Source organism: Alligator sinensis, unplaced genomic scaffold (assembly GCF_000455745.1).
Source record: "Alligator sinensis unplaced genomic scaffold, ASM45574v1 scaffold803_1, whole genome shotgun sequence".
Taxonomy (NCBI): domain Eukaryota; kingdom Metazoa; phylum Chordata; order Crocodylia; family Alligatoridae; genus Alligator; species Alligator sinensis.
The window spans coordinates 171,514-188,658 of record NW_005842886.1 but is presented as its reverse complement, the minus strand read 5'-3'; the positions used below and the strand labels follow the sequence as shown (position 1 = coordinate 188,658).

The 17,145-nt window shown below is 51.4% G+C and overlaps 1 protein-coding gene across 7 annotated transcripts in view; it reads right to left on the bottom strand.

Annotated features, from left to right (window-relative positions):
- RBPMS (RNA binding protein, mRNA processing factor) overlaps positions 1-17,145 on the bottom strand; it is a 182,432-nt gene that overhangs the window by 39,480 nt on the left and 125,807 nt on the right. For 4 of the 7 annotated variants that reach the window (XR_003091850.1, XM_025192065.1, XM_025192067.1 and 1 more), the window contains exon 6: positions 7,978-8,108. The exons of the other annotated variants lie outside the window; for them this stretch is intronic. Coding sequence is in view for 3 of the 4 variants with exons in the window: in XM_025192065.1 (XP_025047850.1) it covers positions 7,978-8,108 (131 nt within the window). In the remaining variant the exon portion in view is untranslated. The remainder of the gene's footprint in view (positions 1-7,977; positions 8,109-17,145) is intronic. 7 annotated transcript variants of the gene reach the window in all.

Genomic DNA, 17,145 nt, shown 5'->3' with positions numbered 1-17,145 from the left:
TGTGGCTGGCAAAGCAAACCAAAACTCTGGCATGCATCCACTGATGCATCTCAAGCAAAACCAGGGATGTCATCCTCCTGCTTTACTTGGCCCTGGTGAGACTGCAGCTCAAGTACTGTGTCCAGTATTGGGCCCCCCACTTCAGGAGGGATGTGGAAAAGCTTGAGAGAGTCCAGACAAGAGCCACCCATATGATCCAAGGCCTGGAGGGCTTGGGACTCTTCAGTCTGGAAAAGAGAAGGCTCAGGGGGGACTTGGTTGTAGCCTACAGTTATATAAGCGGGGTACATCAGGACCTGGAAGAGCAGCTGTTCTTCCACAGCTCCCCGAGGGATAACAAGGTCTAACAGCCATAAACTTCAGGAAGGCCGATTTAGACTAGACATAAGAAAAAAGTTCTTTATGGTATGAGTGTCCAGGGTCTGGAATGGAAAAGAGAAGGCTCAGGGGGGACTTGGTTGTAGCCTACAGTTATATAAGCGGGGTACATCAGGACCTGGAAGAGCAGCTGTTCTTCCACAGCTCCCCGAGGGATAACAAGGTCTAACAGCCATAAACTTCAGGAAGGCCGATTTAGACTAGACATAAGAAAAAAGTTCTTTATGGTATGAGTGTCCAGGGTCTGGAACAGAAACCCCCCAGAGGGGGTGCAAGCACCTACTCTAGACTTGTTTAAAATACATGTGGATGTTTTTCTTGCTGGGGTCACTTGATCCCAGCTGACTTCCTGCCTATGGTGGGGGGGCTGAACTCGATGATCTCACAAGGTCCCTTCCAGCCCCTAATGTCTATGAAATCTATGAAAGGTAGTAACAAGCAGGTAGTGAGCCAAAAGCTGGATGTGGGCCTCTGAATTTCAGTTTAAAGTGCAGCCCTAGTGGGCTCAAGACAATTTTTTGGATAGGTATAACCTGCTTGGGGAAGAACAGACAGGGGAGTAGAGGAAGAGGAGCCGTGCTTTATGTAAAAGGGCTGTATGACTGCTCAAAGCTCGGGTGAAACTGGAGACACGTGTGTTCAAAGTCTGGGTTTCTGGGTTAGAGTTAGAGGGAAGAGCAACAAGGGTGATGTCATGGTGAGGGGTCTGCTATAGACCACCAGACCAGGAGGATGAGGTGGATGAGGTTTTCTTCCAACAGTTTGCAGAAGTTTTCCGATAAGAGCCCTGGTTCTCATGGGGGACTTCAATCACCCTGACATCTGCTGGGAGGGCAATACAGCAGCACACAGGCTATCCAGGAAGTTTTTTGAGAGTGTTGAGGACAACTTTCTGGTGCAAGTGCTGGAGTGACCAACTAGGGGCCATGCTATTATTGACCTGCTGCTCACAAACAGGGAAGAATTGGTGGGAGTTGTAGAAGTGGACGGCAACTTGGGCAGCAGCAACCATGAGATGATTTTGTTGAAGAACCTAAGGAGAGGAAGGAAATAAAGCAGCAAAGTAAGAACTGTGGACTTTAGAAAAGCAGACTTCAACTCACTCAGGGAACTGATGGATAGCATCCCCTGGGAGGCCAGTCTGAGGAGGAAAGAGTCCAGGACAATCCTTCTGGACATCTTGGATCCAGGCTCCAGGCAAGTAGCAGACCTCCTGGGACAATAGGTTAGGCTGGCAGATGGATCCCTCCATCCCCCGCAGAAGGGAGTTTCCAACAACCAGCACCCATTGCTTCCTATTCCAGGCAGTGGTCTCGATCTTCCCCACCTTGGGGATTCCTGGCCTGGCCTCTCCCACCCATGAACTTCTCTCCTCCTCCCCTGTTGCTAGCACTCCATATCTGTTCTCCAGGCAAACTACTGCACGCAAGGATGACAATTTCTTTTTGCTGTCCAAAGATACAAGCTTCCAACTTCCACTTTCCTGGGAGAAGTTGTCAGTAGATGAGGACGGTCCTGTTTTGAGCAGGGGTTGGACTAGATGATCTCCTAAAGTCCCTTCCAATCCTAATCCTAACCCTCTTGATATATCCGCCCAATCTGACACTGATCTAATGATGACTACTTAAGTAAAATTATTTAATTTTGCATGCACCGTATAGTTTTTTCCACTTTGACTGGGGTGGCAAATATATGGCCTGTGGAGCTTTTATATCCAGCCCACTGGACTACTAGGAGGCCACCAGAAATTGTGGGGTGTGGCCAAGGGACATGGCCTGCTGCAGAATATGGGGCTCTTGGATGACATGGCTATTGGGAGCAGGAGGGCAAATAAGGGCTGACAGCCCTAGTTGTCCCCCAGCCACTTTGTTGCCACTGCCAAGGCCTTACTTCTCCCACCACCAGCTCCTGCTGTGTGCCCTGTGCTGGAGACAAGAGTTGGAGCTGCTGCAGTTGCATAGGATATGCAGCAGCAGGAGCTCTAGCTCTGACATAGGGCACACCATCGGGGCTGGAGCCACGTGCCCTATGTTGGAGCCAGAGCTGGAGCCACCATGTGCTTCAGGTCAGGGCCAGAGCAAATGTTTGCCATAACCATCACTTCCTCATGCCCCAGGTTGGGTGCCACCCACATGGAGCCCTGAAGTTCAGGTCCTGCCTGGGGCACAAGGTGAGTTTGACACCCTGATCTAGACTCTATTCCCTTAGCTTCCTTATGAAAATGTCAAAGGAGACAGTGTCAAAATTACAATTACTGCTCCCCCAATCACCTTCTTACAGAAGGAAACTAGGCAAGTTAGCCATGATTTCCTCTTGATGAATCCAAGCTGGTTATTCTTTATACCTTATTATCAAGGTGACAACAAATCCATTGTTTGATGATATATTCCAACACCTTTTACAGCACTGAAGTTAGACTAAGTCTGTAATTCTCTGGGTCTTCCTATTACCTCTTTTTAAAGATTGGCACTGTATTTGCCATTCTCATCTTCTGGGATCTCATCTGACCTTCACAAGTTCTTGAAGATAATGGCCAATGAGTCTGCACATTTTCCAGCCAATTTCTTGGGGACTTATCCCCATTTACACCCTTTACCTTGATGTTAGATGTGTTTGTTATCTGGGAGCTGACCTTTTTTATGAAGGCTGATATAAAAAGGGTCTTAAACACTGTCTCTGTGCTATTTATTGTCACCTTTTTCCCCACCCCCCCTCCCATTAAAGTAAACAGCTGTCAGATCTGACATCTTCAAAAACCCTGTTATGAGGCAAACAGTCCACCACTTGGGCCACTCCCTCCTGCCTTCTGTGCTGAAAGCCCTCCTGGGACCCATGTCTCCTGGCAGCAGTGGGCAGGGCTGCTTCCTACTGAGGTTTACCTTCCTCTCCCCTAAAACTCTAAACGAAGGGTTGCTCTGAGGAATGCAGACAGCGGAGATTAAGCTGCTGCAGAGATTTGTAAGCCGTGCTAGGCAGCAGTCAAGCATGCCTGGTCCGATGTTGGACCAAGTCCACAATGACCGCTCATCCTCCATATTTAATTGTTGTTCTGGTTTGTTAATTTTTAACTACAGTGCATCTCCTGTCAAGTACCATTAATATTTCTGAGCAGCAGCAGGGTTCACTGAGCAGAAAAGTTCTTGTGACAAAAAGTACCTTATTTGGTATTTCTGCTCTCTATTCTGCTGGAAAGACACTGCACTCACTGGGATGTTCAGTCTTTTCAGCAGCTGCAGTTCCAACACCAGTCAGGGATCAAATGCAGTGCTTCATTTGGACTTGATTTTCCTTTTCATCCTAGCCACTGCCACTTCACTTCAAGTTGCAGTTCAAGATCTTACTGCAGCTCCCAGGTTTCCACACACTGTCTGTAGTTGTTTAGGAACCATCCCTGCTTTGGCTTACAAATGTTACCAGCTGGAAATACTGGCTGCAATGCACTTCCCACACATCACTCCGACTGCAGTCCCACTGCTGGCCAACCATCTGCACAGACACAGGCTGCCAGGAGAGAGGAAGCAGAAGGCCAAGAGTTACTGCCTCTCTTGGGCTACTGCCTGCTAGTTACTGAGCCAGCAAGAGATGAAGAGGTCCCAAGTGGCCACTTGTCCTTGTGTTCAACCCTGGCCTATGCCCCAGATGTTGGTCTGTTCTTCCAGCCTCAGCCCCTATCTGGAAGGCCAGGCTGTATACCTGCTGCTGAAGGAAGGCTGTGATCCTTTGAAAAGCTGACTCAAACAACCCGCTCCTGTTCTGCACTCAAGCCCAGATGTAGCCCTTTCAGGTCTAATGGGCAGTTTCAGTATTGTCTCCTTGTCCTCCTGGGTAGATGAAAAGAGGAATGGCCAAGTGCTGTGTACCAGCTGGGGGCAAGGCCCAGGAAGAAGCGCACTGCTGTTCTGTGTGACATATTGGGTGCATCTACATGAGATGCTTTACATGAGATAATTAAAGCAAATTACTGTGTACCAAGCATCACCGTCTACATGTCCAGATGCTTATTGTGCAGTAATTTGCTCTAATCTCAAGTAAATTTGCTACTTGTAAATACAAGTAGCAAATTTATTTGGGAGTAACTAATTACTGTGCAGTATGGCATGTGTAGACAGCTGACTGGGAGCTCCCTGTCTCTGTGCTCCCTGTCAGCCCCTAGGCTAGCACCCAGGGCGAGACTAGAGCTCCCCCTGGCTGCTGCAGGGGGCTGGTGCAGGGCTGGGAGCAGACTGCTGCTATGAGCAGCAAATTTGTTCCCATTTCCTTGCACATCTAGATGCCTGTCCGGTTTGGGTTTACTCTAGAGTAATTTACTCTAGAGTAAACCTACCCCAGAGCATTTGCACATGTAGGCACGCCCACTGCTGTAGTTGCTTGGTGCCAGTGAGATAAGCTGGCAATGGGTCGCCAGCTAGTCTTGCCCTTCAGCACACTGTGAGGGACAAGGGTGCTGAGTAGAACCTTTTGAGGACTCATCCCAGATAGCTCGTCTCTGCAGAACAGCACATTGATAATTTGAACCCATTGCTCTGGCAATCCTTTTAATCTCCCTTCACTCAGCCAGTCCGGGAGAAGGACTCTTTCAGTTCTCCTTAGAAGAGCTGCAGCATTCTCCAGCATGCCCTCAGGGAGGCATATCTGATGTTGTGGACTGCTCTGCACTGCATGTTGTGATGTTCAACAGCTTCTGACTGACCTGTTTTCCTCTAATGAGGAAGCTTGAGGTGCCATGCATTGGATCTGGGGTCAGAGGACTGCAGTTCTTAGTACCATTGTACTTCAGCTAACAACACTAGGTTTCTGCCTAAAAGATCTTTCTCTTAGAGACAATGGCTAGCTAATGGAATAAAGACAGGGGTTCTTATGGAAGAATTGCTTGATCCCAGGAGGTCTCAAACCCTACAGGGACTCCTTTGGACTTTGGAAGTACAGAGCTCTCCCTTAAGACCTCAAACAAATGCCAACAAAGGAGCAGGAAAAGACTCTCATCCTCTAGCATACAATTCTGCAAGCATGCTAACAAGCAGTGATCTACAGCTATTGCTATTGTTCCTGCACTGGAAGGAATTTAGCTGCAGGCAACCTTACTGTCCACCTCCAGGCTGCCTAGATAAGAGACTATTATTGTAGCCACTGCATTTTTATTTGGCCAAGAACATTTAAACCTGCTCCCTCCTTTCACAGACAAGGCCTCATTTCTAAAGTTCAAGGCCTTGATTAAGAAACCTCTACCAAGGGGCAGTCAGAAGCTTTGGGAATATTCATTCAGCCTTTTGCTCTTTCAGAAACCATTCTGGTGCTTAAGTTTCCCTGGACAACCATGTCTAGCTCCATGGCTCCAAGCTGACAAACTCCATCTCCAAGGCAAGATACTTGCATGCACACTTACAGGGGGTCAATTCTTCACACTAGCACAAAGTATTCATAGCTGGACTGTCACTCCTGACAAGCACACCAACAAGCTGGGCTCACTGAGTGTGGAAATAAACAAGCCAGTAGCTGGCGTGGGGATTGCTTTATTAGGTGAAGCTGGAATGGGCTGAGGAACAAAGGACAAAACTGGTGGAGAAGCTTCTAAAATTGTATTAAGAACTAGGAGGAGGGCAGTGGACTATAACTACAGTGGAGAGTGGATGAACATTTCCTATGCCTTGGTTTGGCACTGGGTTGCACACAAGACCTGCACTGAGCTGGCAGTGGCCTGCATTATAGAAGAGGGCAGATGAATGGCAGAGGGCCCTGCACACCACTGGGGACGGCTCTGGCTGTCATTACACCCCACTTAGGACCACTGCTGGGGCAGCGGAAGCATTCCAAGAGGGAATTTTTCCACACTTCCCTTGACATGTGTAACCTCTCTGCAATGTCAGACTGACTTGCCAGGAACCACAACTTCAGCTACAGTGGCCAAACAAGCAAATGTTGAGGAGGACAATTGAGAATGGACAGGGGTAGCAGATACAGTGAGGGATGGATTTACTGTTCACTTCAGGGAGTGGATCAAGGGAGACTTCCCTCACACAAGTGGCTGGCACTGTACAAAGAATGGATTTTTCCCACCAAGGTAACTGGTGATATCACAGTTCAGTGCAACAATTTATAATATGAAAAGCTGGTTCTGAAGATGGCTCTTCTCATCAGCCAGGGATTGCTACTGCATTTTCTGTAGGTTGTCTAGTGTATTCAACTCTGGCCTCACCCACTGAGCAAGGATCACAGAGTAATGCACTTGATGCGGTACCTTTCCCTGAGGGTCATGTTAGGAAGTACTGTAGATGGGATCATATGGTTAAACACTCCTTCTTCAACTGCCTGGTGATGGATCATCAACTTAGTTGTGTTTCAGGGGTGCATAATTCAGATGCAAATATGTAAAACAAACCAACACCAGGAACCCAGACCTCAGTCAGCGGTGATCCATCCCCTCACAGCCTTGTTAACAGCCTGACCACACAGGCCAAGGGTGTAATAGACAAATGGGAACCAGCCTTTTGGGCAGGCATGCCACATATTAAGCACCCCCCCAGCTTTGACAAATGTCACTCCAATCCCCTTCCCTGCCTGATCTGCTGCCTGCCCAAAGCTGCTGCCTGCCCCTCCCCAACCTGCCTTGTGCCACACATAGAGGCTGCCTGTGTCACTTGTGGGATGTATGCTGAGTGCTGGCTGGACAGCCCTGCAATAGACCATGGAAACCGAACAAGGGAGAGAGGCTTGGATCTATGGGCTGTTACGGGAGCAAGGACTGGCTTGTCAAGACACACATACAGAGCCTTAACCCTCAACTGCAGAAATGTACTAGCTGTCTGTGCAGCACGAAATCCTGTCCAGGCATGTGTGTCCAGCCCACACTGTTCATCTCCACTTTCCCCCTAACCCTAGTGACTGCTGTTACTATCTCAGAGGTACAGTACCTTGCACATGGGTGCAAGTGCACCCCCTGGAAGCGCCAGTTGCAAAACCGGAAGTGCCAGCGGAAATGCGCTTCCAGTTTCACTGCTGGCTCAGCAACTGGCCACTGGGAGATGCGTCCCCCGCACCCTGGTCAGCGATCGGCCATGGGGGGAACCCCCTCTGGTCAGCAATCTGGTGCCTGCCTAGACTCAGAAGGTACCAGTCACCCATGATCAGCACTACCTTTTTAGACAGCCAACCTCAAACTTAACCATGTGCATGCGCATGCACATACACATCCATAACCCGCCCCCCCCCAATTCACTTCAAAATAATTTGCTTCAGGGGCCAAATGAAATATTGTACGTGCCAGTATGGAATGGGTGGTATATATATACTGGTCATATATTTACATGTGGTGAAATGATATTTGGTCAATCTCTGTAACTGCTTCCTGAGTCTCTGTGAATGAAAGTGAAAGTATTAAAGAAGAGAGAGGTGTCTGGAATACATCAGGCAGTGTGTGCTGTCATCTATGTAAGCCTGTCCCTGCAAGTAGGATGTGTCAGCTTGATTTAGGTGACATTATTAACCTCTGGAAGGTGTGTCTGTTAGCCGGACAGGGGTTAGTTGTATGGTGTGCACTGGGGAACTGGTTTGGAAGAACTGGTGGTGAAGTGAGTGAAGTTGTGGCTGATTGGTATAAATTACCTGGGCATGCAGTGAGGCGGGACAGGTGAAAGCAGGAGGAGGTAGAGCAAGTGCTAGCTCCGCTGGGTACAGAGGGTACGGCGCCCACACTTCAGGGCTACTGGGATAAAGTGCAGGCACTGTGAGCTCATCTGCAAGAAAAGAATAAGGAGAGTTAATGGTTACCACACTGTAATTTTTCAAACAGGACGAGAACTCACATCATATCAATGTTAGGGCCTTGACTGTCTCATCCTGCAAATAATGGGTCAAAGAGGAGAAAGACTAGGAGAAAAACTCTGCTTTGGAAAAGGGTATCAGAGCCAGGGTCCACCATGGATCAGAGGTGGATTGTGCATCAGCATGACAGGGGAGTGATAGGGGAGAAGATGGCAAGAGGACAGCTAACGGAAGAAAAAAACCCTTGGATAGGCTTCTATCTGAATACGCTGCTGCTACAAGTTCCAACACAGTGGGTGCATGTACATGTGCAATTAATGTGCCTGAATTTTCTTCACAGAAAATGGAATCTCATTAAAGCACTCCAAGGCACACATCTACGCGTGTGCCCCCATTGGGAACAAATTGTGCCTGAGCAGTCCAGGGCTGCTCCTGCCTTGCTCTGCACGAGGCCTGCGCGAAGCGGCAAGTATTCGATTCGGATTTGGATGTGGCTGATTCAGAGGGACAGCGATTCAATTTGGTGATTCGAGTCACTGTCCCAATTCGATTCGGCTGAATTGAATTTGAAGATTCAGCGCAGATTTGGATATTCGGCCATAGACTAAATAGGCAGCAGTCCTTGAGGATGCCGGACACAGCTGCCTCCAGCTGGTATGTCTGTTGTGGTGGGCAGAGAGGGGAGGGATGATCAATGCCACCACAGCAAGAGAAGAATTGGGGCTGGAACAAGCTCCCCAGCCGGGGTGGGGGGGCGTGGGACTCAGGGAGGGGGGCTCCTGGTACTGCATGCCACCGTGTGCTGCTGGTCTGGGAGGGCATGGGAGCGGGTGTGTGCCCCTGGATCTGCGTGGGGTGGGCTGGGCCAGGCTGCGCTCCAGACAGGCAGCGGAAGGCACTGGGAGCAGGGGCTCTGCCCTGCCACTGCTTGTCCACTGGGGTGAGGGGGGCGTGGGATGTGGGCACAGCAGCACTGGGAGCGGGGGCTATGCTGCTTGCCCAGCCGGGGTGACACAGGAGGCATGATGCAGGCACGGCTTGCTCTGGGTGGAAGGCACTGGGAGTGGGGCTATACCAGGGGTGGGTAAAATGTGGCCCGGGGACCGGATGCAGCCCGCCAGGCCATTCTATCCGGCCCATGGGGCGCCTAAAAATTTTAGAAAATTAATATTAATCTGCCCTGGGCTGCCTGTCATGCGGCCCTCAATGGCTTGCCGAAACTCAGTAAGCGGCCCTCTACCCAAAATAATTGCCCGCCCCTGGGCTATGCCCTCCCACCGCTCACCCAGCCTCCCTGTGCCTCCCCAATAAGCCCCGGCTTCACCCCAGCTGGGTGAGCAGTGGCGGGGCAAGGTGGGGGGTGCATGCACCCGGATCATGCTGTGCTGGTGCCGGGGCAAATTTTAGGGTGGCTGCAGCCCCCCCACCCCTGCATAGCCACAGCTCCACTGTGCTCTGTGAGGTGGGCAGAGCCAGGGCTGTGCTCCGTGCTGCAGCTGGGGCTAGCCGCCTGGAGCACAGCCCTGGCTCCACCTGCTCTGCCGAGCGCAGCCTGGCAGTGGGTGGCTGGGGCTAGCCTCTTGGAGTGCAGCCCAGCCCAGCCCGCCCCATGCAGATCCAGGGGCACACACCAGCTCTCGTGCCCTCCCAGACCGGTGGCGCGTGGATCCCACAGTAGTGGGATCTCCCCTCCCTGTGTCCTGTGTGCCTCCTGCCCCAGCTGGGCAGCTTGTCCCAGCCCCAGCCCCAATCCTTCCCTCGCTGTGGGGGCATTGATCTGATTTCCTCCCCCCTCCACAACAGACTTACCAGCTGGAGGCAGCTGTGTCCAGTGTCTTCGAGGACTGCTGCCTGTTTAGTCTATGGCCGAATCTCCGAATTGGCGCTGAATCTTTTCTGAATTGATTTGGAGGCTTCTGATTCAAATCAAACCTTTTAATGGGTCTCCCGATTCAATTCAGATTCGGTCGCTTCTGAATCTAATTGGCTACTGAAGCTTCTCACAGCCCTAACTCTGCATCCCTGGAGCATCCAGGGGGAGCTCCATGCTCCTCTGGGTGCCAGCCCTGGGGCTGGCAGGAGGCACAGGGGCAGGTCCTGATCCCCCCATGGCTGGGAGCCATCCCTGCTCAGGGGGCACGCTGCCTGCCAGACACATGGGGATTGAGAGGGTCCCGATCCCCACGTGGCCAGGAGATCCGTCCCCACTCAGTGGAGACCCTGCCTGCCAGTCACATGGGGAATGGGACAGGGAATGGTTCTCCTGGCCATGTGAGGATCAGGAGGGTCCCAACCTTCATGTGGCTGCCAAGCAGTGTCCTGCCAAGCTGGAACAGCTCTCCCCATCCCCTGTGACCCCCTTCTGTGTAGGCTGACCAGGAGCAATTCCCCCTCTCATGCACCACAAAGGCTGTAGGGATTAACAGCCTATGGCCTTCTCACTGTAGAACAGTCAGATTTAACAGATCTGCTACCCTCCTTCCTGGTGGAGTGCTATGGCCCTATGGCAAATGGGAGTATGTGTAGGAGACCCCTCAACACAGCAGCTTCCCCTCCCTACCTGATGCCCAGAGCACTGCAGCAGGGACAAGACTCCAGGAATTGCTGGAGGCTGAGGGAACCCAGTGGGCCGGATCCAGTCAGCTGGCAGGCTGCATCTGGCCTGCGGGCCATATTTTGCCCACCCCTGGTGTAGCCTCACTTGGTGGGAGGTGTAGCACAGTAGAAGAGGATGTGCCAAATGGGGATCCCAAGGAGGGATAATGTAGTTTTAGTAGCAGTTAAGGGGGAAAGCAGATGGAGCTGGAGATCACAACAGTTGATGTGAGATGGCTGGGATACAGACCAGAGCCTTGGCCATGTAGAAGGAGAGCTGGGATCTGAGAGGCACTGCACAAGAAGGAACAATGGGGCATGGCCTGGATATGTGGGTCAAAGGAGAGGCCTGAATCAAAGAAGAAGCCAAGATTATGGGCCGAGCAGCAGTTTCATCATAGCAAGCAAAGGGAGGCTTCACAGGAAGTATCAGAAGCTTGAAGTGGCCATGATAAGTTTCAGAGATAGCTGGATACCCATAAGGGGATATCAGAGACAAGTTGGGGCTTAAAAGGTTGGAAGGAGGGAGACAGGCCCAGAGAGTGGTAGATGTGTCCTAGGGTGTGTGCAGATGAAACGGGGGCCCTAAACTGAAACGGTGGGTTTTTAAAAACACTGCTTCAATTTAGGGCAAAGTAAACCCCCGTGTCATGCACATACCTGAACTTACCTGCCTCTCTGGCAGCGGGGAGGGGAGGGGGAGCTGCTGGCAGGGGGAGCAGTCCCTAGGCTGCAGGGGGGTGGGGCTGGGGCTTCCCTCCGCGGCAGCCCCCCCGCAGGCAGCACCCGCCTGCAGGCACCCGCTTCGGGTGGTCCTGGGGGGCACCGCAGCCATGGAGGGAAGCCCTGGGCCCCTACGCAACAAAAGCAGGCAGGCTCCAGGGAAAAATAAAAAAGATCTTGGGTGGAGCCTGCCTTCCCAGGCTGCTGCCAGGCTGCCTGCACGGGCTTCCTGCAGAGCCCCTGAGCTGCACAGAGCCTGGTGCTTTGCTCTGCAGCCGTAGGGCAGCAAACTAAAACTCCTCAGCGGAGTTTTAGTTTGCTGTGCCCCAAGTCATTTAACGCTCATTACGCTGCTGAATTTGCTACAGTGGCTGGAATTACTGCACAACATGCCATGGACGCATGCAAACACCAACACCATTAAAGCAGTGCAAAAGCATTTAACCCGCTTTAAAGTGTTGTGCACACATGCCCCTCGTTTCATCTACACACGACCACAATCAATGTAGCGAGAGCCATGATGGATATTGAGCTCCCCTAGAGATAAGGCAAAGGTGACCTTAAGCTTTCCCTATGTGACCCTCCAAACTACTCAGCTTTTCCATGTGAACTTCCATACTCCATTACTCCTTGGAATACTTCTCTACTATGCTTGGGGCTTAGAGCAGCTCCAGAGGAAAAGACCAGAAATCCTAGATTGGAAACTCTCTGAAGAAGGGACTGGCTTTTTGTTCTGTGTCTGCAGAGTGCCTAACCTTATGGTCCTAATCCACGCCTGGAGCTCTGAGGCTACTTCAACATATAAATAACAAACCATAATAGTAATTATAACACAAGTATATGTGAATTTCATTTCTCTCACATTTTATTCTATGTGCTCCCTCCACTAAGCTGAGTGCCATGAGCATCTCACTGCACCAGGGATCTCCTTAGGCCCTGGAGCATGAAAAGCATGTATTTAAAATACCAATTTAGGTAAATAGGGAAGTACTTGACCCACCTGTTCCCCTCTCACCTACTCTCTGGTCCTGAAAACAGCTAAAGCCTGAAAGTTTCCTCTCAGCTGACTCCAACCCGTGCTTTTTCAATGCCACAAATAACAAGACTTCAAATACATACCTTTCATGTTGTTAATGGAAATAACCCTCCCCGCCTTGGGGGAGTGGGTCTCAGGAACACCGAGAGGGCAACCCCTGCTATCTTTCCCTCCTCCATGGTATTTAATGCTGCTTTCTTAATTGCACTACCTGTGGCACAGCTGAATATTTTTGGAAGTGGTCCTGAGTGTCTCTGGCCTGCTGGATATACAGTATGTGGACTGGTGTACTTGCACTGTGGGGAGGGAGAACAGGAAAGGAGGGGGAGACACTGACCATCACTGTACTGCCAGGATAGCCCTGAGCATGGGTGCAATGGTGGCTCATGACAACACAGCCCACTTCCCTTTCTGGAAGCTGTAACAGTATATATACACATGAGGGTGGCAGGGTTGAATTGATCAGCAGCTCAACTGGCAAATCACCCTAGGGAGATAAGTTCTAAAATGTCCTTTCCTCTCCCTGAGTGCCCAGTTAACAGGCTGTCATTTGGCAGCTGAAAGAATGGCCATAGCCCTTCCCAGCAGTTAACCCAATCTCCACCTCTTCTTCCTTGCTACCTGCCTCTGTAGGCTGAGTTTTTCTTTTTTCGTCAGAGCACAGTCAGGAGACACAGTCTCAGGCTGCCTCCAAAGTGGAGAGAGGAAGGGTCACTCAACAGTATTAAACTGGGACTCTGGTGATCCCAGTTCCATTCTTTTCTCTGCCACAGACTCCCTGTGTGACCTCGGCCAAGTCACCTGGTCTGTCACTTCCTCAGTTTCCATCTGCTCAAGGGGGTGAATAAACACACTGGAGCCTAGGAGGCACTCAAATATTGTGGTGCAAAACCACTGGTAGATTGTTGTACTAGGGCTCTTTTCCAGTGCTGGAATGACCGTTTTACAAAACATGACACAATCTTCATTATCAGATGTCCGAGCATTGGAAAAATTCCATGTAGTTTTTATTAAGTTTCCTTTGTTCCTGCCAAAACCCTTCTGCTGCTCTCGGAGGACTGTACACATCCTCCCTCCCTAATCAGGCAAGAGCTCTGACACTTTCAAGCCAATGCCCCTTGACTTCTTCCAAATCAGATTTTTTTTTCTCCTCCTCACTCCAAGCCAGAACAGCAGAAGCAGGCAACAGCAACAACTTACAAAAGCCAAAGAGGAGCAAAGCTTTTGCAGGCTGCATGCTAATGACATAGGAGATTAAGAGTTTACACTGTTGACTTTAAAGTAAGATAAACAGTGAAAACTTGGCCAGCACTAGTATAAACAGCTCCCTCTACCACCACTCATTCCTAAGGCTTGGGCTCATCCTCTGGGGGAGGGAGCCATGGGGCTGGACATTCATGCATACAAAGCACCTTAGCCTTTAAACAGGGGCTTAATTTGACTCAAAAGGGATACCTTTTAGGCAGTGAGCATAAGGGATTGAATAGCAAATGTCTCCTTTCGACTCCTCATAATCCCCAACTATAAATCATGGGTCAGAAACTGTGGGAGGTGAGGGACCCTTCCCAAGTGTTGGGTTTTTTTCTCTTTCCTGGTGAATAAGGCATGATGCAGACTTCTCGCATGGTCTGGTTCCCATTAAAGTTATTTTTAGGTTAGAAAATGTTTGGCTTTTTGTACTGTAGGATGAAAACATTTGAAGTGAAGTTCAGCCCTGTGCAAAGCCAGGGTGAGGCAAAGGGACTGTCTTCATCTCACTTAGAGCCCTACACCATACAGGACTTTGTTACCCTCTGCAAAGGGTGACACCTGAAAAAAGGCTGCAAACCTGCCCGGCAAAGCTATCAGTGGATGCTTTTCTACAGGGTTCCTGAAACCCTTTGGAAAATTCAGCACACCAAATCACAGAGCTCCACCAAAGCACCCAACAAGCCAGGAAACTAACTAGTTGCTGACAGGCATTACCAGCACTGGCTCCTTCGGAGCTGGGGTAGAAAACTGTATCACAAGCGGGGATGCAGCTGAAGGCTTCTCAGCACCACCACAAGGAGTATGGTTAGTTCAAGCTGTCATGGTGGTAGAAACTGCTTCCTCCCATCTGTGCCAGCAGCCACACTTCCCAACATTGATTTGCAGGGGCCTCTCATGCAACAGTGCATTTTCCTGGGCTGGAGCAGGTGTAAGTGGTTCTGTGCTGTATTTAACATGACATAGCTTGAACTAACCTTTGCTCCTGTTGGCTGCTTGTACACATGATGGGGGTTTAGTTCCCCTAAACTGAATGGTGTGTTTTTAATTGTGACAATTAAAAAACCACTGTTTCAATTTAGGGGCTTCTGTCTCTGTTTGGCTGGGGGGCCCAATCCTTTTTTTTTTTTTTTCCAGCAGAGCCTGCCCACGGCTGGAGGGCAAGCTGCCAGTGAGCCCTGAGCTGCAGGGGCCTCCAATCCTTCCCTCCATGGTGATGGTGCCCCCTGGGGCTGCCCAGGTGGGCTGCTAGTGGGCCTGGTGCTGGCTCCAAGCTGAGACATCACCTAGCCCGCTAGCCAGAGATGGATTAAGGTGTACTAGGGGGGGCCCTGGCCGGGGGGGGGGGGGGGGGGAAGAGGGGGGCACATGCCCCCTTGTTCTCCCTGCTACCCTCCCCCTCCCCTGCTATGGCCAAACATACACACACAGGCATATACACAGGCACACACAGGCATGCACACAGACAGGCACGCACTCTACTCTCACTCACTCGCTCTCTGCACATGGACACACAGACACATACTCTCCGTGCCATGAACACAGATACATGCACACACACATATGCATGCACGCACACACACATGCACACACACACACATGCACACACAGACACACGCATGCACATACTACATGGCCACAGAGGCGCACGCACACACGCAGACAGGCACACACTACTCATTCACTCTCCGCACATGGACACACAGACACAAACACACTCTCCTATAGGTGACTAGTAGGAGGGGCACAGGGGGACATGTGCCCCCTCTGAGATTGGCTGCCGCCGCTGTCAGCTTCTGCGGGTGGTCGCTGCAGCCACCCCGCCGCCGCCGCTGGCTTCTGCAAGTGGTCGCTGCTCACCACCCCACTGCTGCTGCCTACAAACTGTGTCCCCCCCAGTCTCAGGAGGCACCAGTTACCCGTGCACTCTCCCTGCCATGAGCACAGACATGCACGCACACACACTCACATGCACACACACAGACACACATACAGACATGCACACAGACACGTACAGATGCGCGCACACAGAAACAGACGCATACAGATGCACAGACGTGCCCAAACAGATACACAGATGCATGCACACAGACGCAGACACAGATGCACACACAGATGCATGCACAAATGTACACAGATGCGCGCACACACAAGTGCATGCACACACAGACATGCACACACATGCATTCATGCGCACACAGACACATGCATGCACACAGACGCACACGCACAGATCCACGTACACACACGCAGATGCATGCACAGCTGCACGCACACATACACATACACACTCACAGAGACACATGCACACACAAGAGATACAGACAGAGACACACACCCAGCTACATACGTTCCCGGCACAGGACCTTCCCCCTCCCCCACTCTTGATCACTCTGAGGCAGCCCCCGCCTCTCCCCCCCAACCCCATGAACTGCCCGCAGTTCAGTCTTGCTCTTGCCTAGCCCCTATTGCACTGACCAGTGGGCACTGCTGCCTGGCTGTGTCTGTGTGAACACAAACACACACGGGGCCAGGCTGGGGGCACTGCACCGTGCGGGCAGGTGGCAACATTGGGAGGGGTGGCTACGGGGGGCTATGGCGCCCCCCCCAGCACCACCACCTGCCTGCAGAGGCACAGAGGAACATGGCGCTCTCAGTCTGGCCCAGCCCCTGCCCTCCAAGCGCGGCGCTGCATGGCACTCCTGGCCGGCCTGGCCCCAACCCCCAACTTGTCAAAGTCGGAAAGCCGACTTTGACAAGCTCAGGAGGCTTGTCAGTGAGGCCCTAAGGGACCGTGACCACAGGGAGAGGGGAGTTCAAGAGGAGTGGTTGCTCCTCAAGGGAGCGATCCTCAATGCACAAACTAAGTCTATTCCATCTCGGAGAAAAGGCAGCAAGAGGGCACAGCAGCCCCCCTGGCTCTCCAGGGACCTAGCAGATCTCCTGAGGCTAAAAAGGCAGGCCTACAAAGGATGGGGGATGGGAGTGACCTCCAAGGAGGATTATTCTGCACTGGTCCATTTCTGCAGGGAGCATACCAGGAAAGCCAAGGCTGCAACTGAACTCCAGCTAGCTTTGAGCATCAAGGACAGTAAAAAGTCCTTTTTCAGATATGTGAGTAGCCGGAGGGGGGCAACATTGGACCCCTGCTGAACCAGATGGGGCAACTGACAACTGACGCCCAGGAAAAAGCCAACCTATTAAATAGGTACTTTGCGTCGGTCTTTCATCAGCCCCATGGGATGCCCATGCCTGCTACGGGACAGGGAAGTCCGGGTGAGGGTGATCCCCTGCCCTCCCTTAATGCTGACTTTCTGAAGGAACATCTTGAGAAGCTGGATACCTTCAAGTCAGCTGGCCCTGACAATCTTCACCCCAGGGTACTCAAGGAGCTGGCGAGCATCATA